This window comes from Dasypus novemcinctus, chromosome 4 (genome assembly GCF_030445035.2).
Source record: "Dasypus novemcinctus isolate mDasNov1 chromosome 4, mDasNov1.1.hap2, whole genome shotgun sequence".
NCBI lineage: Eukaryota > Metazoa > Chordata > Mammalia > Cingulata > Dasypodidae > Dasypus > Dasypus novemcinctus.
Window position 1 is genome coordinate 61,247,821 of NC_080676.1, and position 24,410 is coordinate 61,272,230.

Here is a 24,410-nt window from a genome sequence, read left to right on the forward strand (position 1 = left end):
GGAATACAATTCAAAGCAAATGCCCAGCTGATGATGGGGCAGCATACCAGAATTATAGATGGACTGCTGCTTCTATTGGATACAGAGCTAGGCAGATCTGGGTATTTAAAATTCTTGGCCCTTATGCTTACCATCTCTGTGGTGTCAAACAAGCCATTTAACCTCTTCAAGCTCAGTTTCCTCCTCTGTAAAATGGAGATTACAATAGTTTCTTTCTCCTAGGATTGTTATGAGATTAATATGCAAATTATGTACCACGTAAATAGTGCTTGGAATGTAGAAAGCACTCCACTGAGGTTATTTATTTCTATTTTCTTTTATTAACAAACATTTATGCATAGCATTTAATATGTACAAGGTACTGACCTAAGCACTTTCTCATTATTACTGATTTAATCTTCATTACTGCTATAAGGTAGTTTCTATTCTAGGAGCTATTATATCTTTTTCTAAAATATTAATGTGTTATTGAGAAGCATTCTCTGTTATGTTCTAGCCTCAGGGAGGTGATGCAGGATAAGAAAGGTCAAGGAGAGAAATTTGAGCAAAGGACTAACTGCTCATTTATGGGATCTGGAAATCTGCATTTTGTTCAATGAAGAGATAGAGATCCTGTCTGTGGTGTCAGCAGTAAGCAGGGTGGACACAGAGATGAACAATTTTTTCCCCCATTTTCCTCCCATCTTTTAAAACTGTTCCTCCTGTTTGATTTCTCTGTGGAGTCTCCCTTGATTGATCCATCCCTGATGGAACCACTCGGGGTCTCTCAGCACATACCCCCAGTGTCACACAATTCCTGCCAGGCTGCCCTTCATTTCCTTCTAGATGTTTTGATGTCTCTGTACCTTGTGCTTGTTTAGGGGTGTGTATCCCTGTATGGAATATTAGCTCTTCAAAAGTAGGGTCTTCAGATTCTTTGTTACTTCTCAGAATTTTGGGTCAAAAACACTCCCAACTTGTACTTCTGACCCACACAACAGATGGGTGAATGATGTTCAGAAGCACAGACCTTCCCCACTAGCATTGCTCCAGGATTCTGAACCTATGTGACTCAGTAGCACTGAGCTCCCTTTGGTCATACCTTGTATACAGTACAGACTAGCAAGGCCTGAGCCAGCATCCTATTTTTTAGTGGCTTTGCTTTGGGCAAGTAATTTAACCTTTCGGAGCTCTGTTTCCTTCCAAAAAATGAGATGAATGATATCATCCTTCTAGTGTTGTTGTGAGGTTAAAATGAGATAACGCGTGCAAAGTGCTTAGCATTTATAAAAGGTTCTTTGATGAGAGCTATGACTGTTATTGCATTGGTGATAGGTGGGATTTCAGGCTATTATTTCCAGAAAGATACATGTTTGGTTATTAAAAAGAAAATCTTAACTTAGTTTCCATTGTTAAAATCAGAGAGGGATTTGAATTGATTTGGTTTAATAAAAAGCAAACAAAAACTCTACAGAAAAAAGTGACTGCATTTCTACAACGAAAAGTTACAAGAAAAGAAACAAGCAAAAGATGGAAAAGAAACCAATAGATTAAAAGAGATCGAAGAGATTCAATAACCAATGGAAATGCATGGTCCTAACGTGGATCCAGAGTCAAACAACCAATTAAAAACTATATAAAACAATTGGGAAAATATGAATACTGACTTAATATTTGATAATAGTAAGGAATCATTTTTTTTAAGATGTGATAATGGTATTGTGGTTATATTTATGAAAGAGTCTGTATATTTTAGAGATACATACTGACATATTTACAGATGAAATTATATGATATCTGAACTTTGCTTCAAAATAATCTGGGCCAGAGAGAATGGGTGGGAGTAATAAATAAAACAAGATTGACCACGAGTTGATAATAGTTGAAGCTAGGTGATGGGTACACTGAGAGTTAAAATACTATTCTCTTGAGATTTGCAAATGTTTTATATTTTCCATAATAAAAAGTAAAAAAAAAACCAACCCACATTGCTTCTTTTTATTGTCATTACAAGCCTTAGTCTGTGAGTCACTGATAAGAAGAATCTTCAACATTCTAATAGTTATTAACAAATATAATGCCTAAAGCTCAAATGCTGGCTAAATGTTGGAAATAAATGTTGGAAATAACTGCTATATTTGCCACCAAATTAGCACTAAAAAGTTGCAGTTGTTAGCATCTCAAACCTATGGGTGAAACTTTAAGCTCAACTTATTAGTAAATTGTTTTATTCTGGTTTTGGCAAGTTACCTGTTGCCAGTCTTTCCTTGTTAATTGTTTACGTTGTTGACTAGCTTTATTATTAACAGGAATTCTGACTTTTGCTATAATGTGAATGCTTTTTCTTTAATATCTACTTAAGTTCCCAAGAGAAGTAGAGACTATATATTCCTTGCACAACAAGATTCCTATCATCTCCTGCTTTAAAAAGTTTGCCTGCAGGCTCACAGAGGCCAGCTAAACCATCCCTGGGTGAGTCATCTACTAAAACTGCTGTCTGTTTTAGTCACTGTGGACTTTCCTTTCTGCCACCAAATGAAGATAAGTTTTTGAAACCAGTTTTAGAAGCCTCACGAAACCGAGACAAACTCCCTTCATTAACTAGTCCTCTTGCTCCAGAGGCTTGGGGTGGGGATGAGGTGGAGAAATGGGAGAGGTTGGTTAGATATAAAGACAGACTAATTCCTCATAAACAGTTGTTTGGACACTGAATAGGGGAAGGAGCACAGATGTTGAATTTGGTTGGACAATCTACAAGTGGAGATGGCAGCTTTCTGAATGGAGGCTTTTTGGGAAGTCCCTTACAGTGAACCTTCTGAATCCTGGTCTCACTATGAAGACCTCAGATGCCCTTCCCATTCTATGTGTAACTGGTTCTTTGTCCCAGGGTGGATTCTAGGAAGTACTGCTCATGTCACTGCTGGCAACAGAACTGGAAAATCTCCCCCAAGGAAGCAGGAAAATACCCATGATCCCAGATCAATGTACAGCATGCTGAGGAATGATGGAGAAGAAATTAGATTTTCCTATAGGAACAAGTTGAAGCCTCTTGACAAGGGAATGCACTTACACTCTAGTTTATCCTGAGGTCTCCCCATCTCCAGCAGGGACAGGTAACACACGACATCCTTCAGGTACACTGTGGGGGACACTGAGCCTGGAGAGTGTGCAGCAGGAACTCTTAGCGGGGTTGCAGCCACCCGGACTTTAGTTGGCTCTTGCTCCTTGGTGACCTTTGTGTCTGTGATAGGCAAAAGGGAAGCACTTGCTGAATAGTAAATATTAAGCTTCCTTCCTTTGTTGCCCTTCCTCTTTGTGACTGAGTCAAGAATTTTATACTAGTGCCTTCAAAATCTTGGCCTACGTACAGGTAATGAAATCAGTGATCCTAGAAATTTGGTTTGTACAGTTTATACTTCCTGAATCGACCCCAATCAGATCCTTTTAGGTTTATTTCCCCGTAGGAAGTACACCTATACTCTGTGAATTTTCATAAATGATGACAGTGATTCTTAAAAATATCAAGTCAATTGGTAAATGTCATTTGACCTATTTTTTGGAAAACATCCAACTTGTAGAATTAATTATAGTTGGGATATCAAAATGGTAATGACCAACAGTTTATGACACCCTCTTACAACTTTCTTCTCAAATACACTTAATGACAAATAAAAAGATGAATATCCAAAACAGAAAACTGGGATTGGAAATCAATGAATTTCCAGAAACTAGGAAGAATTTTGACTAACTGCAACTCTAAACAACAGGATTTTTTAAAAATGCAGAAAATGGCTTATCATGCCATAGGAATAGAGGATCTTTTCCCTTTGATGCTTTCCCTCAAATAGGTAGGAAAACACCTCTTTCCACACTGTTTATCCTCTGATTCAGAAACATAAGATCCACACTAACCAAAATGGTTATGCCCTATGCTGCTGCTCTATCCCAGATTATTCACCAATGAAGACACTATTACAGGAACTTCTGCTCCAACTAAAAGGGAACGAAAGGGACCAGGTTTACCCTCCTACCTGGAACAACTGAAAAAAAAAAACTGGCCAAATATATGAAACAATTGTTCACAAGACATTGAATATCATGCAGCACAAACTGTGATCCCCAAGAAATGGGAAACAATGAGGTGAGGCCTGCAATTACCACATCTTGTAGGTTGACAAGGGTTTCTAGGCTTTGGCACAGGGAGGGGAGGCTGGCAGTCTCTCTGAGTTGAAGAGATGGAGCTCAGAGACTTGGAAGTGGCTAGAGTTTGCAGAGCAGGGTACTGGAGAGAAGAGAGCTGCACAAAGAATGCCCCAGAGACCTACAGAAGGTCCTTTTTGAAAGATCAGCAGGGAGATCCCCTGCACTATTCAGCTGGATCGTGATCACATGTGAGAGGCAACTACTTGAGGCTGGGGGGAGAACCAGGGTTAGAGAGAACAACCCCTGACTCTACACGCAGGATCAGGAAGAGGGCCTATCCCACCAGCCAGAGTGGAAAGACCTTACAGTTAGAGTGCTCAGAGGATTTTGCCTCACTAGTGAGGTAACATCAATCCTAGAGTAAATGCTTCTCTGGTCCTGCCTATCAATACAAGACTCAAAAGGATCAAACTATTTCCAACTAACTTAACTGTGCCCTAGAATAATGCTCAAGAAACTTTATAGGAATTCAGAAATACCTAGTAGTCAGCAGTGTAAATTTATAATTTGTGGTATCCAATAAACAATTTCCAGGTATGTAAAGAAGCAAGAAAATGTGACCAAAAATAAGGAGAAAAATCATTAGAAAAAATGGACCTGGAAATGACAGAGAAGATAGAAAACACACAAAAATATAAAAAACAGTCATTATAATTGTATTGCATGTGTTTAAGAAGGTAGAGGAAAGACTGAGCATGTTAAGTAGTGATATGAAAGATTAAAAAATATCCACATCAAACATCCAGAGATGATATATGAAATAAAAATTGAACTAGATGGGATTAACAGTAGATTAGACATTGCAGAAGAAAAGATTAGTTAACCTGAAGCATAACAATTTGGATAAATATATTTATGCAAAAGGAAATATACAGGGGGAAAAAAGACAAAATAAGATGAACAGAGTATCAGTGAACTGTGAGACAATTTCAAGTAGCCGAATAAACATGTAATTGGAATAACTGAAGGAGAAGAGAAAGAGTCTGGAAAAGAAAAAATTAGAAGAAATAATGGCTGATAAATGTCCAAATTTGATGAAATTTGAGAGAATTTTATAGAAAAGAAGCCTGCAAGGACATATGAAAAATGTTAATAGTAATTGCATTGGTGGGACTATGGGGATTTTGTTGTTTGTTAATGCTATTTTTGTACTTTTCAAAATTTCTATAATGTGTTACTTTTACAATTGGGAAAACTAAGGGAAAATATTGAGGGACTTTCTCTCGAGTTGCTGAAACATGTCACCAGCCCATAACACTAAAAACCAAGAATCTGAAGTTTCCATTGCTCATCCCATTTAGACCTGGGCATTCAGGGTAGCTTCAGCTTTTCTTGAACAGACCTCCTGACAATGACAGACTGCTTTGGCTCTGAACTGATGCCTAGACTCAGTGAAAGTCCCTCTCTGCTGTGCTTATGGACATATTAATAATTATGTACCCACCTGGCTCTGTGAAAAAATAACTCAAGGCGAGCTGTGCTAGATCTGAGCTTGCCAACTGAACTGATCTGATAGATCCTAAACAGGCCATATTGAATGAGAATCTAGTTCTTCCAGAAGCCTTCTGTTTGGGCAATAGGAAAAAGTTGGAAGTTCCAACAGATGGTCTGATCTAAGGTGATTCCAGGTCTTGGCTCTGCCTTGCTGGTGAAGGTCCATCTCTGTGCTGTCAGCCCTGCCCTTCAAGCTTGTGTCTGGTGAACAGGTGCATTTAATTAAGACATCTGTGGTAGGTGGCCTAACAGGAAAAAGAGTTTTCCCTTTAAATCTCAGATCACAAAAGATGATGAAAAGATGCTACACACCTCCCTGTGCCAGCTGACTGTCAGACTTCTCCATGGTTCCTGAGGTAGTCAGATAATTGGACTTCCATGATTTAACAACAGGGGAATGATTTTCCCCATAGACAAGGAAATTCCTTCTCCAGGAGGAAATCTCTGTAAGTTGCTTTCTTACACTTAAGCTTTCTAGGTATTGAGAATAAGCATGATGTCATATTAGTCAACCAACTTCCATTATCAGCAGCAATGATCTTTTCTCAAATACCATAAAGTGACAGCAACCCTAAGAAATCCTTCCTAGGAAACTCTAAGACTTCAGTTTCTTAAAAATCCCTGCCGGACAAGTTGAACCTCAGAGAATGAATTGTAACTTCTCCAAGGTTCTTTTTGAATTTTTATGTACTTGGACTAAGTAAATGAGTAAAGAATTTGGGATCCAGACCCTTTTCACCATTGATTTTCTTGATGGGAGTTTAAAACATCAGTTTTCAGTTTAACCCTTTCCTTTCTACCACGAGAATGATTTATTTCAGCATGCCCCCCTTCAATTACATCTGACATAGTTATGCCTTAAATCCATTTATGACACCCATGGGCCATGGACTTAGCATGGTTGGGTGGGACTGCTGAACAGAGGGTAGGCAAGCTGACACTCCTGTAAAGTCTTACCCTGCTGTTGTCCCAAAAGGCATCAGGAAGGCACTGATGCTGTTAATCCTTTTTTCCTGGAGCTCCTTGAGTAGTCAGAATTTGATGATCTACAGTTCAGAGGTAACACTCTGTAGCAGTCTGAGATTATTTATGAATTCCAAAAATAGAATTATGTTTGCAAACTGGTCTGCTCCTCTGGGCATAATACCTTTTGATTGTATTAGATTTAGCTGAGATGTCTTTGATTAAATTATGTTAAGTAGGGTGCAACTCAGGTTACGTTCTTCCCCTTGGTGGGCTATCTAAGCAGACACTCATTCAAGTAGACACACAGAAGAGGATACAGAAGAAGATGAGAGAACTTTGTCAGTTTTGATCCTGAAGCCCCAGGGAGAGATGAACCATTCGCCTGATAGTTGACAGCTGACTTTGTGAAGAGAACAGAGCAGCTGAGAAGCCCTGAGAGACAAGCCCTATGCCAGCTTCCAGCTGAGATTGGAAGAAGCCAGGCAGGCCCACAGAACCTTAACAAGAAGAAGGAAGGAGAAGACCAGGCAAAGGGCACCCATCATCTTGCCTCAACTCGTGGCAACAGACTTTTGTGAGAAATTAACCTTGAGTTGGACTCTTTAGGGCCTTGCAACTATAAGCTTTTAGCCCAAATTAATACTCTTTATAAGAGTCAACAGATTTCTGGTACTTTGCATCAGTACCCCTTTAGCCGACTAATAAACTCTCATTTCCCAATTATCTCTGCTTCCATCCATTGTGAATTCTGGGTCTCATCAATTGTATGAATAGGACAATGTCCTCCAAAAGATATGTCTAAGTCCTGACTCCTGGTACCTCTGAATGTGGCCTCATTTGGACAGGGTCTTTTGCAATGTAATTAAAGATCTTTGGATGGGATCATCCTAGATTTAGGGCAGACTCTAAATACAACTGGTGTCCTTACAAGAAAAAGGAGAGGGAAATCGGAAACACAGACACACAGAAGGGAAGGACATATATAGATGGAGGCAGAGATTGGAGTTATGTAGTTACAAGTCAAGGAATGCCAGAAAAATTGCCAGCAGCTACTGGAAGCTAGGAGAGAGGCATGGGCTAGATTCTCCCTTAGATCCTCCAGAAAGAACCAAACCTGCCAACACTTTGACTTCAGATTTCTGGCCCCCAGAACTGCAGAAGAATACATTTCTGTAGTTTTAAGCCACAAAGCTTGTGGTAATTTGTTACAGCATCCATAGGAAATTTATATACCAGTCCTTTAGTTTAAACTGAAAACTATAATATTTCTAGTCAAAAGAGTAGGACTACATCTAGTGATACTTGAAGCAATTTACTCATCCTAGGTCCCTGTTACATTTAGTTTTCCTTCTCATCCCATCTGTATTATAAATTTTATCTATTCTGTAATACATGTATTTAAAAAATATACTAAAACTCAATTTTTGAAAGTAGATAGTAATCAAATCAATGATTAATCCTTGTGATCAGCTGTATTCCTTATTCACTGAGCACATCCCAAGAGGTGGAATTCACCTCTGTGTACCTATAAATCTTTTCCAGACAATGACAATGCACAGGAAATATGGTCTAACTCGCTGGGTCTTTGCATTTGAAGCTTCAGGAGCAAACTGGGAGAAAGTCCATGAGGGTTCTTCCAAGGGGGAAGGATGCCCAGTTGACACACTTGGAGACTGAGGGAGCAGAATGGACCTGACGGATCATGAAAAGTTAACTTGTCAGCAGACCCTGACAAGGTAAGAATAGAGTGTGTGTTTTTTTTAATGATATGATTTTATTTACTTCTCCCCAACCCCCCCATTTCCCCCATTGTCTGCTCTCTGTGTCCATTCACTGTGTGTTCTCCTGTGTCTGCTAGTATTCTCATTAGGCAGCTCTGGGAACTGATCCTGGGACCTTCTGAAGTGGGAGAGAGGCGATTACTCTCTGGCACCACCTCTGCAATCTGTTCTGCTATGTCTTCTTATTTTCTCTTCTCTTTGTCTCTTGTTGTGTCATCTTGCTACACCAGCTCTCTGCATATGCTGGCACTCCTGCACAGGTTGGCTTTCCTGTGTGGGGCAGCATTCCCATGTAGAGTGGCACTCCTGTGTGGGGCCACATTCTTGCATGGGCCAGCACTCCCTATGGGCCAGGTTACTGCATGGGCCCACTTGCCCTCACCAGGAGGCCCTGGGCATCGAACCTTGGACCTCCTATATAGTAGACAGGAGTCCAATTGCTTGAGCCACATCCATTTCCCAATAGAGTGTATTTTTGAAAGGTCGTCTGAATAATTGCTAATATTTATTGAGCATTTACTATGTACCATGCACTGTTCTAAGTGTATTACACATATCACTCACTTAACCTGTGCATTAACACTGTGATATTATTACTATTCCATTTTACAGATGAGGAAACTGAGGCACAGAGACATTATTCAAATATGCCTAAGGTAACAGAGATAGAAAGTAGCAGAGCTGGGAGTCAAGTCTTGGCAGCTTGGCTCTGAAGTCCAGACTCTTGACAAATATGTTCTATTGCCTGACCCAGGAAATCTGTTATAGACATTAGAACAGGGGACAAGGAAGGTGGTCATTGCTCTCTAGTTTTCTTAGGGGCTTCTGGCCTTGGGTGTGGGCCTGTCGGCGGCACAAGGAGTGGCTACCTATTGATAAAGGTGCCAGGGAAGAACCCACATCAGTCATCACCCCGGAATGGGCCTACAGACAGGCAGCACCAGGACAGCAGCCCCACTAGAGTGTGGCCTTGTATTCCTTCATGAGCTAACCAGGCTGTGCCTTTACATGGAGGAAAAGCACGAAGCACTTCAGGAGATACCACTGCTTCTTCTCTTAGCATACGAAAGAGTGCAGGAGCTTTGAGATCAGACAATTTTGGATTGATTCCCTGGCTCCACCAGGTCACACCAGCACTATACAGTCTCTTGAAGCCTCAGTTTCTCATGTGTAAATGGTGGGATTGTGAAGGTTCAATGAAATATGTAATAAGCAGGTGCTTGGCAAATAGTAGAGCTTCCAAATAATTTTAGCTGGCTTCCCCTTGCTCCTCCTGCCAACTTACTCAAACTGGTATATGAGTATATTGTTGGAAGTCAACCAGAGCACACTCTAAGTCTGTGGTTTCAGGCATATCCGGCCATCCACTGGGAGAGTTATCTGTGCCTCAGCTCTAAGGCTACCTCTTTACACACACACACACACACAGACACACACAAATACGATTATATACATGTACACACACATGCATATGTGCACACACTTTCTCTGGAGAAGGGTCCCCTTTCTGGGCAGGTAGGTCTGTCTGAAGCAAACATCTCATGTCAAGTCCTGTCCTGCTCTGTTTCAGGACAAGTGGAGTGTGCGAACCTTCACCCAGCCTCGGAATCCCAGCACATTCCAAAGGCAGGGCCCCAGGGATGGAGGCTTTGAAGGCCAAGGAAGGACAAGATCTGCTCAAGGGTGCACAATTGTAGGGAGACAAACTGCTGGTGAGGTATTCCCAGTCCTCCCCCAGGAAGCAGGCTCATTGGATTCTTATATTCAAAAGACTTACCTATGTCAGGGGCACAAGCCTCATCTGCTTTGGCAGCATTGTCTGCATTCTGTATATTAGAATCTGAGGGGAAAAAAGAAGATATACAGGCCAGCCCATGTCCTCTAGTTTCTGAGAGGGTAAGTAGGGGATCTTCCCCTGTGTTCTGAATCAGTTGGTTTGTGCCTACGTCTTTGGGTTCCTGTCGGTCAGGTTTGTGTTCACTTGGGATTGGCTGTGTCTGCCCCAATAGAGCTCAAGCTCCAGTGGACAGTGGCCATGTCTTCCTCTGACTCTCCCAGGCTTGTTTCAGGCTAGACACATGAGATGAAGGTGACCCGTCCTCTATTGAAGGCTCCCTTCCCCTCTGCCTTGCCTTAGCTTGTGCCTGCCCACCCTCTGATCCTAAGTAACAGGAATTAGGCCTCTCTTTATCCCTCTTATGGGGCGCTTCCTCAAACAGGGCTTCCTGCGATGTCTGATGAGGAAAGCAGTCCTGGTCTCCTGGTCCCCATTACTACTCTCAAAGCAAGGGGTGTTGTTAGGCTCAGGGGACCCACTAGGAATGCAGTCTGTACCTGTGGCAAGTGGGTTAGAACTGCACAATTAGCCTTCCAACTTGGGGAAAGCCGGTCTATGTACCTGGGCCATTGGCCTCGCTGTTGCTGGCTCCTTCCCTTGGATGGTCAGGAGTTTCCTGTCGGGGCTTCTGGCTGAAGGCCAGGAAGAGGTGTGTACTCAGAGGCTGAGGAAGGTCCATCTCCAGGTATGCCCTCATGAAAAGCTTGAAGACATCATAGCTAATAGGCTGAAAAGGGACAAAAAAGGGAAAAGTCAAGGGAGGGAGATAAAGGGACAGAGAAGAGGCAGGGAAGGCAAAGGTGAGTGAGACGAAGGGTAAGCAGAAGGAGGTGGAGGAATTGATGGGGGCAGGAATGAAAAGGCCAAGGAGGCAAGGGAATGGCAGGCACTGAGAGCAAGGGAAAGGACATGGAAAGAGAAAAGGCTCATGCTAACAAGTTGGGGCTTGGTAGACACAGAACTAGAGAAGGGTTTTGCAATAAGATAAGATGTGATCTAAAATTTAGGTAGAAAAAGAGTACTATGGAGATGCATGGATAGAGAGTGCTGGGATTAGGGATCAGGGGAGAGGGCTCTGTCTGAGTCTAGGTCCATGTGAGAGACTTGGCTCCTGTGAACAGGGACTAGGTCCACCCAGAAATCCTAATTAAGATGATGAAGGATGTACTTGACAATATGGTGAAAATAAATGACTCTTCTGCAGTGCTTTGGTTTTTTCCTTGTGCTGTGAGGGATTTGATTTCTGAGTACTCAGGTCTCAGAAAATAGGAAAGATCTGGAAGAGAAAAAGACAGGCTCCATTCCTCATTACTTTCACAACTCTGATCTTCCCTGGACAAACCCCAGGATAACAGGAAAGCATGTGCGTCTGGCTTAGCTGCTTCTCAAAACATGTCCCTGTGAAGGCTTTAGGCAGCCGGAAGCCAAGGACAGAAGGTACAACCAAGGGACATGCCAAAAACTAGAACCTCCCCCTGCTGTGTCTCTCCCTGCATGCCTGGCTTCTGGTACTAGGCTGGGAGCAACCATGCCAGAAGGGGCTGCTGCACTCAGCAAACACTCAACAACAACAGTTTGCAGTGAGTCATAACTGGCTAGTGCTCTGTGGGCATCAGATTCTTCTTCCAATCAGCAGATGCTCCTAGTAACCATCTGAGGAAGCACTGCTCCAGGATCTGCTGTGCAGGCTTTTGTGGATAACAGCAAACATGATAATAAAATCCCTTTTGGGAAGCCTACTTGACTCTTCCTCCAAAATGTTCAGCACATCTAACCCCTTGTCTGTTCTGAGAGATCTGGGAGCCTTCCCACAACCAGGAGCTGGGTTGCATGTGTACCTTCAGGATCGGGAAGCAAAGTCTTGGCCCTAAAAACAATCGATGCCTCTCCTACTCCATCTGGAGCTCACAAAGCAATTTCTACTTAGCCCTGGACTGGACCATTCTGTATTTTGCAGAGTAGAGGAAACCTGATTCAGTTCGACAGAGTGTAAAGCAGGTTCCTACCAAATTAAGGAATCTCTAAGCAAATGGTGAACTCACATTTCTTGTGCAGCTGTCCACCTTTCTCCGTCTCTAGATCTCTCTGTTGCTTTTCTGTTCCCGAGTCTCTGTATTGCTTTATTTCCCATTCTTTCTGTTCCTCTCTGTCTCCATAACCCTATCACCTCAGAATGTCCCCTCCTTTCCCATCCTCATGCTTTTACCAATACACAAAAGCAAAATTGTTTTCTCCTGCTTTTCAAGTACAACTCTCTCACTATGACCTTTGGTTTCACCTTTCCATCTCTAATTGCATCTCCTAGTTTCTGTTTCTTTTCCACCCGCAAGAAAATTGCTAGCCTGTTGAGCGACTAGCCTGTCCTTCTTCCCTTCACTTCAAAATTCCTCCAAACAGGCCACATTGGCCCTCTCTCTTTCCCTTAATCTCCTCTAGTTTAGAGTCTAGACCTTCACTGCTGAAATAGCTCTCTTGAAAAGAACCATTTCTTCTTGGACTTCCTCATCTTTGGCTTCTTTGCAGCATTTTATCCTCTCTTCTTGAAACTCTCTATTTTCCATGGCATTATGCTATTATGGTTCTCTTCTTTCTCTACTTTGATTTGACTGAATGTTTGCTGAGGGCATTGCTATTCATGAATTTGTTTCAAAGGGCTCTTTTTGCATTGCCTTTTCCCTTGCACTATTTTAATTAGCGAGTACTATTTTACAATGTGGTTTTGAGTTCCAAAATGTACTCTTAACCATTTTTGTTAGTAATTGAAAACTATCAGAATACAACATTTCTTGAAAACAGACTACTAAATGACTAAAAAATGACAGTTTAGTTAAATAAAGTATAATACAATGTTCTAAAAAAAAAAAAAAGGAAAAGGATCATCCAACAGGACCAGAGTAAGATTCAGGAGAACTGGAGACTCAGCTCTACCACATTGCTTCTCTTTCTGAACCCCAGTTTCCTTTTCAGCAAATAGTGAATGCCAGGTTAGAAATCCTGAGTTCTAAGTTTCTATTAGTGTCTTCCTAAACCAGCCCCCCTTTTGATTCTCCAGGACTCAATGACTTTATTATCTTCACATCTGAGACTCGTTCTTGCCCCTTTCTTCTTTTCCTTGCTTCTTTGTAACACCTCTCACATCCAGACCTTCCTTTCTGTGTGCATTATCCTTGATGCCATCACCTTGAAATGGGGTTATAGAAGGCCCCAAAGTTCCTAGCTTCTTCAGACTTCTGATTCCTGCAACTCATCTGGACTTTTGCAATAATTCTCAAAGGCTTCCTTACCTCCCATCTCCTTCTTTTGGTCCTCCAATCCATAGCAGGTTGATCGTCCCAAAGTAAAATTTTAAATAGATTGCTTCCCTCTTCAAAAACTTTCAGTGTCTTTTTTAAAATTTATTTTTTACTCATTTCTCTCCCCTTCCCTCCCCCAACCCCCACCCCCAGTTGGCTGCTCTCTGTGTCCATTCACTGTGTGTTCTTCTGTGACTGCTTCTATCCTTATCAACGGCACTGGGAATCTGTGTTTCTTTTTGTTGCGTCATCTTGTTGTGTCAGCTCTGTGTGTGTGCGGCACCATTCTTGGGCAGGCTGCACTTTCTTTCGCGCTGGGCAGCTCTCCTTACGGGGTGCATTCCTTGTGCGTGGGGCTCCCCTACGCAGGGGACAGCCCCTGCGTGGCAGAGCACCTCTTGTGTGCATCAGCACTGCACATGGGCCAGCTACACATGGGTCAAGGAGGCCCAGGGTTTGAACCACAGACCTCCCATGTGGTAGGTGGGCACCCTATCCATTGGGCCAAGTCCACTTCCCTCAGTGTCTTCTAATTGCCCATGCGAGAGTTGTCTCTAACTTTTAAAATCATGCACTCCCAAAATATTTTTGAGCATGCTTTCCCAATACATTTATCATTAATTATATATAAATTGCATACATATACTACTATATTCCTCTATTATACATTATAAAAATATATAAAAATAGAAACTAGAAAATGAGGTAAAAATAAATGTAAATAGAAGCTCTAATAGGTAGAGTTCCACTGTCCAATGGATCATTCTGTGCACTCTCTGAGATCTTTGGGATTCATAGCCATCCCATAATCACATTCCAACCTAGATTTGTAGCTGCTTTGAGCTCTAAGACCATTCTGGTCTTTTCTGGTATTATTCTCTACATGCACATATACTCTCTGTCCCTAGTGATCTCTGTGTGTTTTTTCTGGACCAAACCTCCATGTGCTTTATTCCACATGAACTGCTGCCTTCTCTACCTGCTAAAAGTCTAGCCATCCTTTAGGGCCCATCTCAGACGTACCACCTCCGGGAAGCCTGGCATGATCTCCTTTCTTGAACTTTTATAGTTTTGCTTTTTGGGTCCTCTCTCATGACACTTATCTCTGCTGCCCGGTATTATATATAGCTGCTGGTGACACACCTGTGTTCCTTTACCAGATCCAGAGCTCTTGGAAGGTTGTGAGAATGCCTTATTTCATCTTTGTATCCCCCACACCACCTATCACAGGGGTTGCTTGATAAGTATTTGAATGGATGCTGGGTTCCTATTTAGTATACTTTGGGAAGCGCCTGGTGTCTGACCCATGGCTGCCACCAATTACGTTGGGGTCCATTCAGTCAGTGTATCGGCATATATGTACTGAGTTTCCTAAGTACAAGGCACAGCACTAGGCACCGCTGGGGAATACAGTAATGAATTAGGCATGGGTCCATACCTTCAAGAGACTCAGGGTTATACATGGATGTACAGATATTGAAATAAGTACAATACAGGGTCAACACTGGCAAGTTCCATAAGAAAATAACTGATAAACTGTTATGAGAATTTAGAAAACAATGGTGGAACACAGGCCCAACCATTAATGCCCAAATCTGGGGAACAAGATGGCATAGAATAAACCCAGAAACTCTGAGCATTCAAACCAGAAAAGCCTCAGAGGGGACTGGATCTCCTCATGTCTCAGAGGTTTAGGAAGCTCGGTGATTTGCTGCAGGTCAACTGGGTAACTAGCAGCCGAGTAAAACCAGATGCCAAATCCTCTTGACTCCTAGACCAGTGCCCTTGCTGCTGCAGAGTTCCCATGTCCCAGTGCTGAGGAGGTGTTCATATGGTGCTCACTGCTACTCCCTCCCAGATTCAGCCGGCAAAAAAAAAAAAAAAAAAAAAAAAAGTGGCTATAAGGCTCTCTCAACGTGACACCTGGTTGTGAGAGAATGAACTTTTTACAGGCATAAGCCAGGAGCAGTAAATGTGTGATGGATGTCAGGGTAGCAAGTGGCTGGGTGCTATGGCCCCACACAACAGACCACTTTGGAGCAAGTTGGCAAATCCCTGTGCTCTGGAATAACATCATAGGCAACCCTGTGATTCAGATCAAAGGAACCCGACTTCTGGGCAACTGAAATTTTCATGCAAGAACTAGCTGGACCATTGCTGCTGCAACCTGTTTAAGGAGAGTGTGTTAATTTTTACACAGGCCAAGAAGTGAGGAGAACTAGAAGGAGAACTTTCTGTGCATTATGTACTTTACATATGCGCTTTCACTTAATTCTCAAAACAACAGCATGAGGTGAGACTATTACTGCCATTTTGCTTCTGAAACAAGTGATAAATGTATTGCTCAAGGGAAAAAGCACATGGCAAACCTAGGATTTGCACACAGGTGTGTCTGAGTCCAGGCTCACGGTGCCATCTAGCCATCTTGCCTCTTCTGCTCTGCTGTGATTTAATTCTCTCTTGGATTAGCTTCGGCCATAGTCCATTCTCCAGAGAATCACTCAGTGCTGATGGTCACATTTGGCTTGGTTAAGTACAACCTAGCTCCTCTGCACAGTTATTCTCATTCTAGTTTTCTGAGCAACCTGCCCCTTCCCTTAGCTACTTTGTTTCTCGTTGAGACATTTTAGCAGCAGTGAACCTTCAAGCTGAAGAGAAATTAAGCCCTGTTTGTTTCCCTAACCCCATGCAGTGACATTACGCCTACAAGAAGTCAATTTCACTGTGCAAGAGAATGAAATGAGAGCGAAAGAGCTCTCCTGGGACGCAGCAGTGCCAGGCGTACAAAGACTGGGGCCAGCCCTGATGGAGGCGCAGGTGGCAGCGAGCTCAGAACAGCCAAGCTTCTCCCTGCTTCTGAAAGCTCCGTGGCCTTCATATCCTGGTGGCCCTGACCAAATTGTTCCCCTCCTACTCACCAGCCCCGAGGTGGACAGGCTGATTAGTGATCCCAGCACAGCTTTGTTCCTGTGTTTTTGGAGCTGGTGGTGGGGAGTGCCGGGCAGCAAGTTCTTTGCTGGCTCTGCCATCTTCTCTGCATGGTTTCTTCTCAGGAATGTTTTTTGAAATAGGGCATTCTAAATCTCTCCCCTGTTCCGGCAACCTCCCTCCTGTTTCATTCTTCCAATGACTGGTGCATTTTATCAAAACCCCTCTGGAGGACATGGGCTCTGTTGATTCATTCCCAGCACCCAGCAGAGGAGGCACTGACTCAAGGCTTGTCAAATGGTTGACAATGTGAATAAATATATGAGGTGCTTCTTCCCAAGTTAGTCCTGCTGATCAGTCACTTTTCTGCCATTAGACCTCATAAAAGGACTCAGAAACAGGGAAAAGGGAATTGAGCTTAAGACATTCTGGAAAAAGGGGACAGAAGGGAAATATTTTTTTTAAGTGTGCTGTAAACTGTTAGGCACTCTGTAAAAATTACCTCATTTAATCCACTCATCCACAAACTTAAAGGTTTCTTTTTTGTTATCCTCAGGTCACAGGTGAGGAAGTTGAGGCTCAGAGAGGTGAATATTATTCAAGGCCACATTGCTGGTTGGTGGCAGAGGTAGGGTTCTAACCAAAGGCTGTGTGACTCTAGGGTCATGGCTCTTGAACTTGATCTTGCCAACAGGAAGTAAATTCCTTGAGGGCAGGGATTGTGTTTCCTCATTTTTATATCTTCTACAATGCCCAGCACAATACCTAGGTGCCCAAGAAATGTTAGATGAATTGAATTTGATAGTGGGAGCAGTTCTTGCATTCGTTTATTTACTCAACAAATATTTATGGAGTGCCTGCTCTGAGCCAGACACTGTTCTGGGCACTGGGGATAGAGCAGTGAACAAAAATATAGGGGAGAGAGAATTAAATAAGCAAATTATATACTGTAATAGATGGGGAGAAATACTAAGGAGGAAAATAGGGCAGAGCAAGGGGATAGGAAGTGTCAGGAAAAAGGAGCTTGAACGTTTAGATAGTGAATGTGACATTCACTGAGAAGGTGGTATTTTAGCACACTTCCAGTAAATGAGGCAATGAACAAGGTGGATATCTGGTGGAAGAGCTTTCCAGGAAGAGGGAATTGCAAGTGCAAAATAGGTGAGGACAGAGCAACAATGGCTTGAAAAGAATGAGGAGGAGGGGAGTAACAAGAGTTGAGGTCAGAGATTGGCCTTGTCTTTTACTCTGATGGGGGTAGTGGTGGTGGAAGTGACCGTGGGAGATTGTTGAACAGAGTAGTGACATGATCTGGTTTAAGTTTTAACAGTAGCCCAGGACAGGTGTGGGGAATAGAGTGTAGAGAGCAGGAGCAGAACTAGGGAGACTATTAGGTGGCTACTGCAATAATCTGGGCAAAATATGGTGATAACTCAGGTCAGGGTGGTAGAAATGCAGGTGGTGAGATAGGGCTGAAATTTGGATTTTTGAAGGTAAAAGTGATAGGTCTTGCTGATAAACTGGATGTGGGATGTGAGAGAAAGAGGGAAGTCAAGTTAATGCCAAAGTTTTAGGTTGGATAACCTGAAGAATGGAGTTGTCATTTATTGAAATGAGAAAGATTGCAGGGAAAGCAGATTTTGCAGGGGACAGTCAGGAGGGCAGTATAGCTCAGGTTAAGTTTGAGGTGTCTCTTTTATTTTTAAGTGGAAAGGTCAAGTAGAGAGGTAAGAAGGAATCTAGGAGAGGGTAATGTCCTAAAAACCAACTAAAGAAAGAGTTTAAAGGAGGAGAGTCCAAAGTGTCCGATTGTGTCCAATGTTGCTGAGTAAAATTGAGATTAGTCACATGGAGGTGCTCGGCTATCCTGACAAATGTTTTCAGGGAGAAATGGGGGTTACAGGCTGATCAAAAGGCCTTCAAGAAAGTAGGAAGAAGACAAATTGGAGGCAGTAAGTATAGACAAATCTTTTGCACAATTTGCTTAAAGAACAGGAGAGAAATGGGGTGGGAACTGGAGAAGGAAGTAGAGTCCAGAAAGAACTTTTTAATATAGAAGAAACAAGAGCATATTTATATTTTGATGGGGAAAATATAGGATATAGGGGAAGGTTGATGATGGAGGGAGAGTTGGGGGAGGGGAAGAGAAAGGAATATATTTCTACAGCAATGTCCTTCAATACTGCAAGAAAGGATGGGACTGAGTGCACTAGTGGAGGGTTGGTCTTGGATAGGTGCAATGACAGTTCATCCTTAGTTACAGGAGAAAAGGTCTGGGTGGGCAGATGAGATGCAGAAGCTGTGGAAGATCTCTTCTGATTCCTTCTATTTTCTCAGTGAAGTAGAAAGCAAGATTGTTAATGGAGAGTGAGGATTATGGAGGAATAGGGAGAGATTTGAAGAGGAGAGGGTATGCAATTGTCTTCTAGAAGTGTGGGAGTACTAATGGCTCACTTGAGACTTTGGAGAAAACATGCTGAGAAGTAAGTCTTCAAGGTGAGCCAAGCCTCCAAGAGGAGAACAGATTTTAGCAAAACTAGGAAAAAAAGGTTTGAAATGGAAATTTTCTTACCTCGTGTGGGTCATATTGCTCAAGGCTTCCACCTTCATTAAATTCAGTCAAGACGTCTTTTACCTTCTTGGAGGAATCTGAAGAGATACAATCCACACATGAAACACTGATGAGCAGCTATTGGGGACTGAGCCAACTAAACTCTCCCCTTTCTACCATGGTTGCCATGGAGCAACCTCTCCTTCCCTGGATAATGTTAAGGAATTTCACCCTTATTTTCCCTTCTGCACTCTCATTTCCTTTTTTTTTTTTTTATCAGATTTTATTTTCTCTCCTGCCATCTGAGCTATCTTTCTAAAACACAGGTAGAATCAGATCATGTCGCTGCTCAAAACACTTTAATAGTTCTCAGTTTCCCCAGGATGAAGCTTAACCCCCTTAGTTTGGTATACAAACCCTTGGTGATCTGGCCTAGCATATTCCTTATATCTTATCTTAACCTCCCATTTACCCCATTTTTCAGCCATATAAAACTGCTTTTCAAGAGCTCCCTGGCATTTTCAGGACTTGAAATTTCCTGGGTGGTACGGCAGGGACAGATGCTGGACATTGTATGTCTTGTCATGGCCCACTGGGTGGCCTAGGGGAGAGTGTAAACTACAATGTAAACCATTATCCATGTGGTGCAGCAGTGCTCCAAAATGTATTCACCAAATGCAATGAATGTCCCACAATGATGAAAGAGGTTGTTGATGTGGGAGGAGTAGGGTGAAGGGGGTGGGGGCTATATGGGGACCTCTCATATTTTTTGAATGTAACATTAAAAAAAAAAAAACAACAGAGAGAGAGAGAGAGAAAAAAAAAGAATTCCCTGAATGGGAATTCTCTGTCTAGCAAACATCACTTAATCCTTACCATCCAACTCAAATGTCACCTCCTTTGTAAAGCCTTCCTTGATTGCACCAGGCAGAGATAATCTTTCCCTCCTCTCCCAACAACATATACATAACTCAATAATAGCATTCTTCATATAGTGTTATACTTATTAATTAATTTGTCTGTCTTGCTTATCTTCTGCCCCAGTTCTACTATGGGCAGCTTGAGAGCTGTAATTGGCTGGTGAGTCTTTGTTTATCATACCGGAGTCTTGCACATTACCAGTGTTTAGTTAAACAATATATTAGATGAAAAAATAAATATCAGAGCAGAAATTTAAAAATATATTTTTAAATTTGTTAATTATATTGGGATGGGTGGGCATTAAACTTCACGAGGCTCTGTCCTTGGTGCTGAAACATTTTGTACACCATGGCAGAGGGTTTTTTCTAACTCGGGAATCCTGACAACTCTGTCCCATTTTTCCTGATTTTTATTTTCTATCCCACTGAGGAAGAATGAGATATTCATACTGACACATGGGCAAATCTATCATATTTCCGAGAGTCTGAACTTTTTTCTCTGGAAATGGAGACATCCCCCTCCCCCATATTTTCCCCTCAAATTCTCCATATGTTTATACTTACATTGGAGGGGACAAGAAAGACTGAGGAAATTTATGAAGCACTGTGGTTCAGAAAATTCTTTCCATAGGAAATAATTTAAAACTTGCTGGAGACAATGGTTGCTTCTTCTTTTGTAGGTTTTATAAGAGAATTGGGGATCAAGAAAAGGCAGTCAATATTTGTCATTAGAAATGCAGGTTGAGTGCTTACTATGTAGTTATCACCACTCTAGAAATCACAGAAAACCAGGGTTTCTGTGCTCCCTGTCTCTTAGCATTGTAGATAATTAAGAGCTTTTCAAGCTCCATTATTGCCATTATTTAAACATCTGTGTAAAGGGCAATGTCATTAAAAGCTGGCACAATGTTCCTTGGTATTCAGGCTCTTTGTACAGAGGGTCACACTCTCTTTGACCTAGGTGAAGTGGACATATCATGGGCTGGGCTGTTCTCTATGGCTTTGATGACCTGGATTCATCCACCAAATGTTATAATCATTTCAGGATTGAGGCATATTGAAATGCCACAGGAAAATGCTGGCTGCTCTTGACTAAAAATGGAAATTACTTTCTGAAATCCAAAGCAGATGTTGAGAAACTAATAGCTCAGTGAGATCCAGGCAGCAGATGCCAACAATTTGAGCTATTTCCATTCAATTCAGAAAACACTATGGAGGGTAAGATACTGCAAGATACTGTTAATGAATTTGTGGGGGAGATAATATGAATACTGTGCTAATTATAGCTATCAAATATTGGGAAATTTTACCTGCATATTCTCATTTACTTTTCCCCACAAATCCTTGCAAGTTTGGCAATTTTTTTTTTCAGTTTTCAGATAAATAAACTGAAATTCAGAAAAATTAAGTGATTTGCCTAAGAGCCAGAGATTGAACCTAGGTCTAGTCTAGTTCTAAAGTCTATGTTCTTTTCCCTTAAGTACTATTCACTATTACTTCCTGAATATTAACTAACACAAGGAAAAACTTAATTAATGCTGTGGCAATGATATGAAAGTCTAGGAAGCATAGAGTAGGGAAGAAGTAAAATTAAGAGCGGAATTGGGATATGGACTGGGGATGTCCTATGAAGGAGGTGGCATTTGAGCTGGGATGAAGGGAATGGGTAAAGTTTTGAAAGGCACATTTGAGGTGGAAAGGGGTAGAAGGGAAGGGGTGAGCAAAAGATGTAGAGTGGTCACCACAAAGCATTTAGGAACATTTAAAACCAGAGAATAGATTTATGAGTCAAGGACTTTTGAAATCATCAAAGGTTTTTGAGTGGGGAAATAACATCATCAGCTCTCTGTGCTCTAAAGGTCACTCTGGCAACAGAATAGAAGAGAGTTTAGAATTAGGCCAGAGCTCAATTGATGTTACACATAACTTATGTTTAAATTAATCGACAAACTGCTTAATTACCTAGGAAATACCTCTACATTTTAGATTCTATTTTAATGGGACTTTTCAGTTCAGTTGAAGTGGCCAACTTTGGAGACATGTGTACCACTGGTATGGTTAGTGTAAGAGAAGTGTAGTGCCAGCATTTTAGTTAAGAATCAAGGGGGGTGGGGCAAATGTGGCTCAAGCAGTTGAGTGCTTGCTTCCCACATGGGAAGTCCCAGGTTCGGTTTCCAAACAACAAGCAAACAAACAGGAAAACCAACTCGGAGAGCCAATGTGTGGCTCAGTGGTTGAGCGCTGGCTTCCCACATGTGTGGTCCTGGGTTCAGTCCCTGGTATCTCAAAAAAACAAAAAAAAAGAATCAAGGGCGTGGTTTCACTTGAATCTATAGTACTATTTGACATTATTGCCACATTCTGGAGATTCCATGGCGTACCCTTGCTGAAGTCCTTTGCTTCTAAAGTGCCATTGAGCTGTTGGTAAAATCCTTCTTTATATTTAAATGTATGTACTGTAATATTGATTCTCTTTTAGACACTGATTCTATGTAAATTTTTATATATGCATATATATTCACAATTAAATAAAAAGAGGACTTTTAAAGGAAAAAAATGGAGAAGTCATTTATTTAAAAACCTCTGGTTAATAGACTAAAAATCAAATGGAAAAAAAGCAGCCCAGGAGAGCTGGCTTCCAGCTTTTCGAGAGGGTGTTCCTTACCACACTTTCACTTCAATTTGTTCATGGGCTCATAGCATCAACCCCTTTTCAAAAAAAAGCAAAACAACCTACTCAGATCTGAAACCTATAACTTTTTCCTTGGATGTCCTTTGATATTTGATAATAGCTTTCTTCTCAACTGAATGCTGGGCTGGGTTTCTCTTTGCTTGAAGAGTAAGCAGGTACTATGCACTATGGATTACTGCTCAATTCTCTTTTGTCTTAAAACCGTTAAGAGCAATGAAGGGTTTTTTCAGAGCATTCCTTTATCTTTCCTCAGGTGCCATCTTTGGGCCCAATAACACAACCTCAGCAGAGAATTCCTTTGCATCCTAATACCACCACCAGTCTCAAAGGAGATCAACTTCTATTTCTGAGTGGTACAAAATAGGGCCATGTCCACATTTCTTTGAACAACTCCTATTTTATTAAGGGCTTATTACATGCGAGGCACTGTCCTAGTCACCTTTTGTATTTTATTTGTCTTTACAACTTCTAAGGTAGAACTAATTATCCCTATTTTAGAGAAGAGGAAACTGAGGTTCATGGAATTTAAGTGATTGTTTTATGGGCACATAGCTAGTGAATGGTCACTCTTATTTTTAATGTATGAAATAATGTGACATAGCTATTAGATTCAGCACTGCATATACACCTGTACATCAGAAGATGAAGGTCTTCCTCTAAGACAGTGGCCCTCAGCCCAGGCTGCACATTATAATCACTGGGGAAGCCCTATAAACATTGAAATCCACCATTTCTTGGAAGACTTGGGAATCAGTATATTTTAAAGCTTTCTGGGGATTCAAATGTGCAGTTAATGTTGAGGTCCACTGTTCTGTGATGTGATTTTATTGTTAGAAATGCCCCCCATGCCTTAAGAAGTAGTTGAAACTTGTTGGATAATTATTATATAAGGGAAAAAAATCAACAACTGCAAAATCTAAAATTGGTGTGCTTGGCAGACATTTCCCATTGTTTAACTGGATAACACAAAATAATTCCATCCAACAGGTCAACTTATTCAGCTGCTTGGTGAGTAGAGATCCATTTCACCGTTAACCCACTCTGGCAGGACCCTCAGCATGTAGCTTCATCCCAGAACAGGTATTTAGAAGGTTCTTCTCTGTGATCAAGGCCACTAATTGTAACAACTGCCCTATTCAAGAAATTTCAATCCAAAGTTGCCATTTTCAAGTTTTATATGCCAAGAATTCTGGGATCTTAACCAAGCACCTGTTCTTAGTGTTTGATCAAATTCAAAGCCTTTTTAACAAGAAAATGGCACCTTTGCTGCCATGTTAGTGTGGAACAGAGATGCCCTCCATCTGAACAAGCAGACTGAACAGGAACTTCATTTTAGAGCAAACTATCAGTTGTGCTGACTGCAGAACCAGGTTCTAACATGTACGGACTGTCTTCTAGCTAATAGGCACTAGTCAGACGTTAAACTTTGAATTAACTGTGAATCAGCACTTTCAAAAGCAAAACTGAGAACATATATATGAGTGAAGTTCTAAGGTACATGATAACTCCTCATTTCTTGACATTTTCTAAGAACTTCTCAAACTGTCAGGTGCTTGGGACTCACCTGGGGACCTGGTTAAAATACAGTAGATTCAGTAGGTCTGGATTGGGGACTAAAAATTTGCATTTCTTATAAGATTCTGCTCGTCAATGGAGCTCCTGTTTGACAAGCAGTCCCTAAGCAACATTCCTGCATACCTGTGGCTGACTGGTGTTGCTGTCACAACAGAGAAGGGACCACGATGCTGAGGGTAGAGGAACATAAT

At 41.7% G+C, this 24,410-nt stretch overlaps 1 protein-coding gene across 18 annotated transcripts in view; it reads right to left on the minus strand.

Moving 5' to 3' along the window:
• Nucleotides 1-24,410, minus strand: part of DGKG (diacylglycerol kinase gamma) — a 219,183-nt gene that overhangs the window by 134,349 nt on the left and 60,424 nt on the right. For 17 of the 18 annotated variants that reach the window (XR_002793276.3, XM_058295504.2, XM_071214670.1 and 14 more), the window contains exons 3-6: nt 19,054-19,130; nt 10,822-10,987; nt 10,201-10,263; nt 3,050-3,220 (exon numbers count right to left, since the gene is read on the minus strand). Coding sequence is in view for 17 of the 18 variants with exons in the window: in XM_058295504.2 (XP_058151487.1) it covers nt 3,050-3,220; nt 10,201-10,263; nt 10,822-10,987; nt 19,054-19,130 (477 nt within the window). In the remaining variant the exon portion in view is untranslated. Of the gene's footprint in view, nt 1-3,049; nt 3,221-10,200; nt 10,264-10,821; nt 10,988-19,053; nt 19,131-20,516; nt 20,624-24,410 lie in introns of those variants that run through there. The other variant, XM_023583194.2, reaches the window with a different exon arrangement.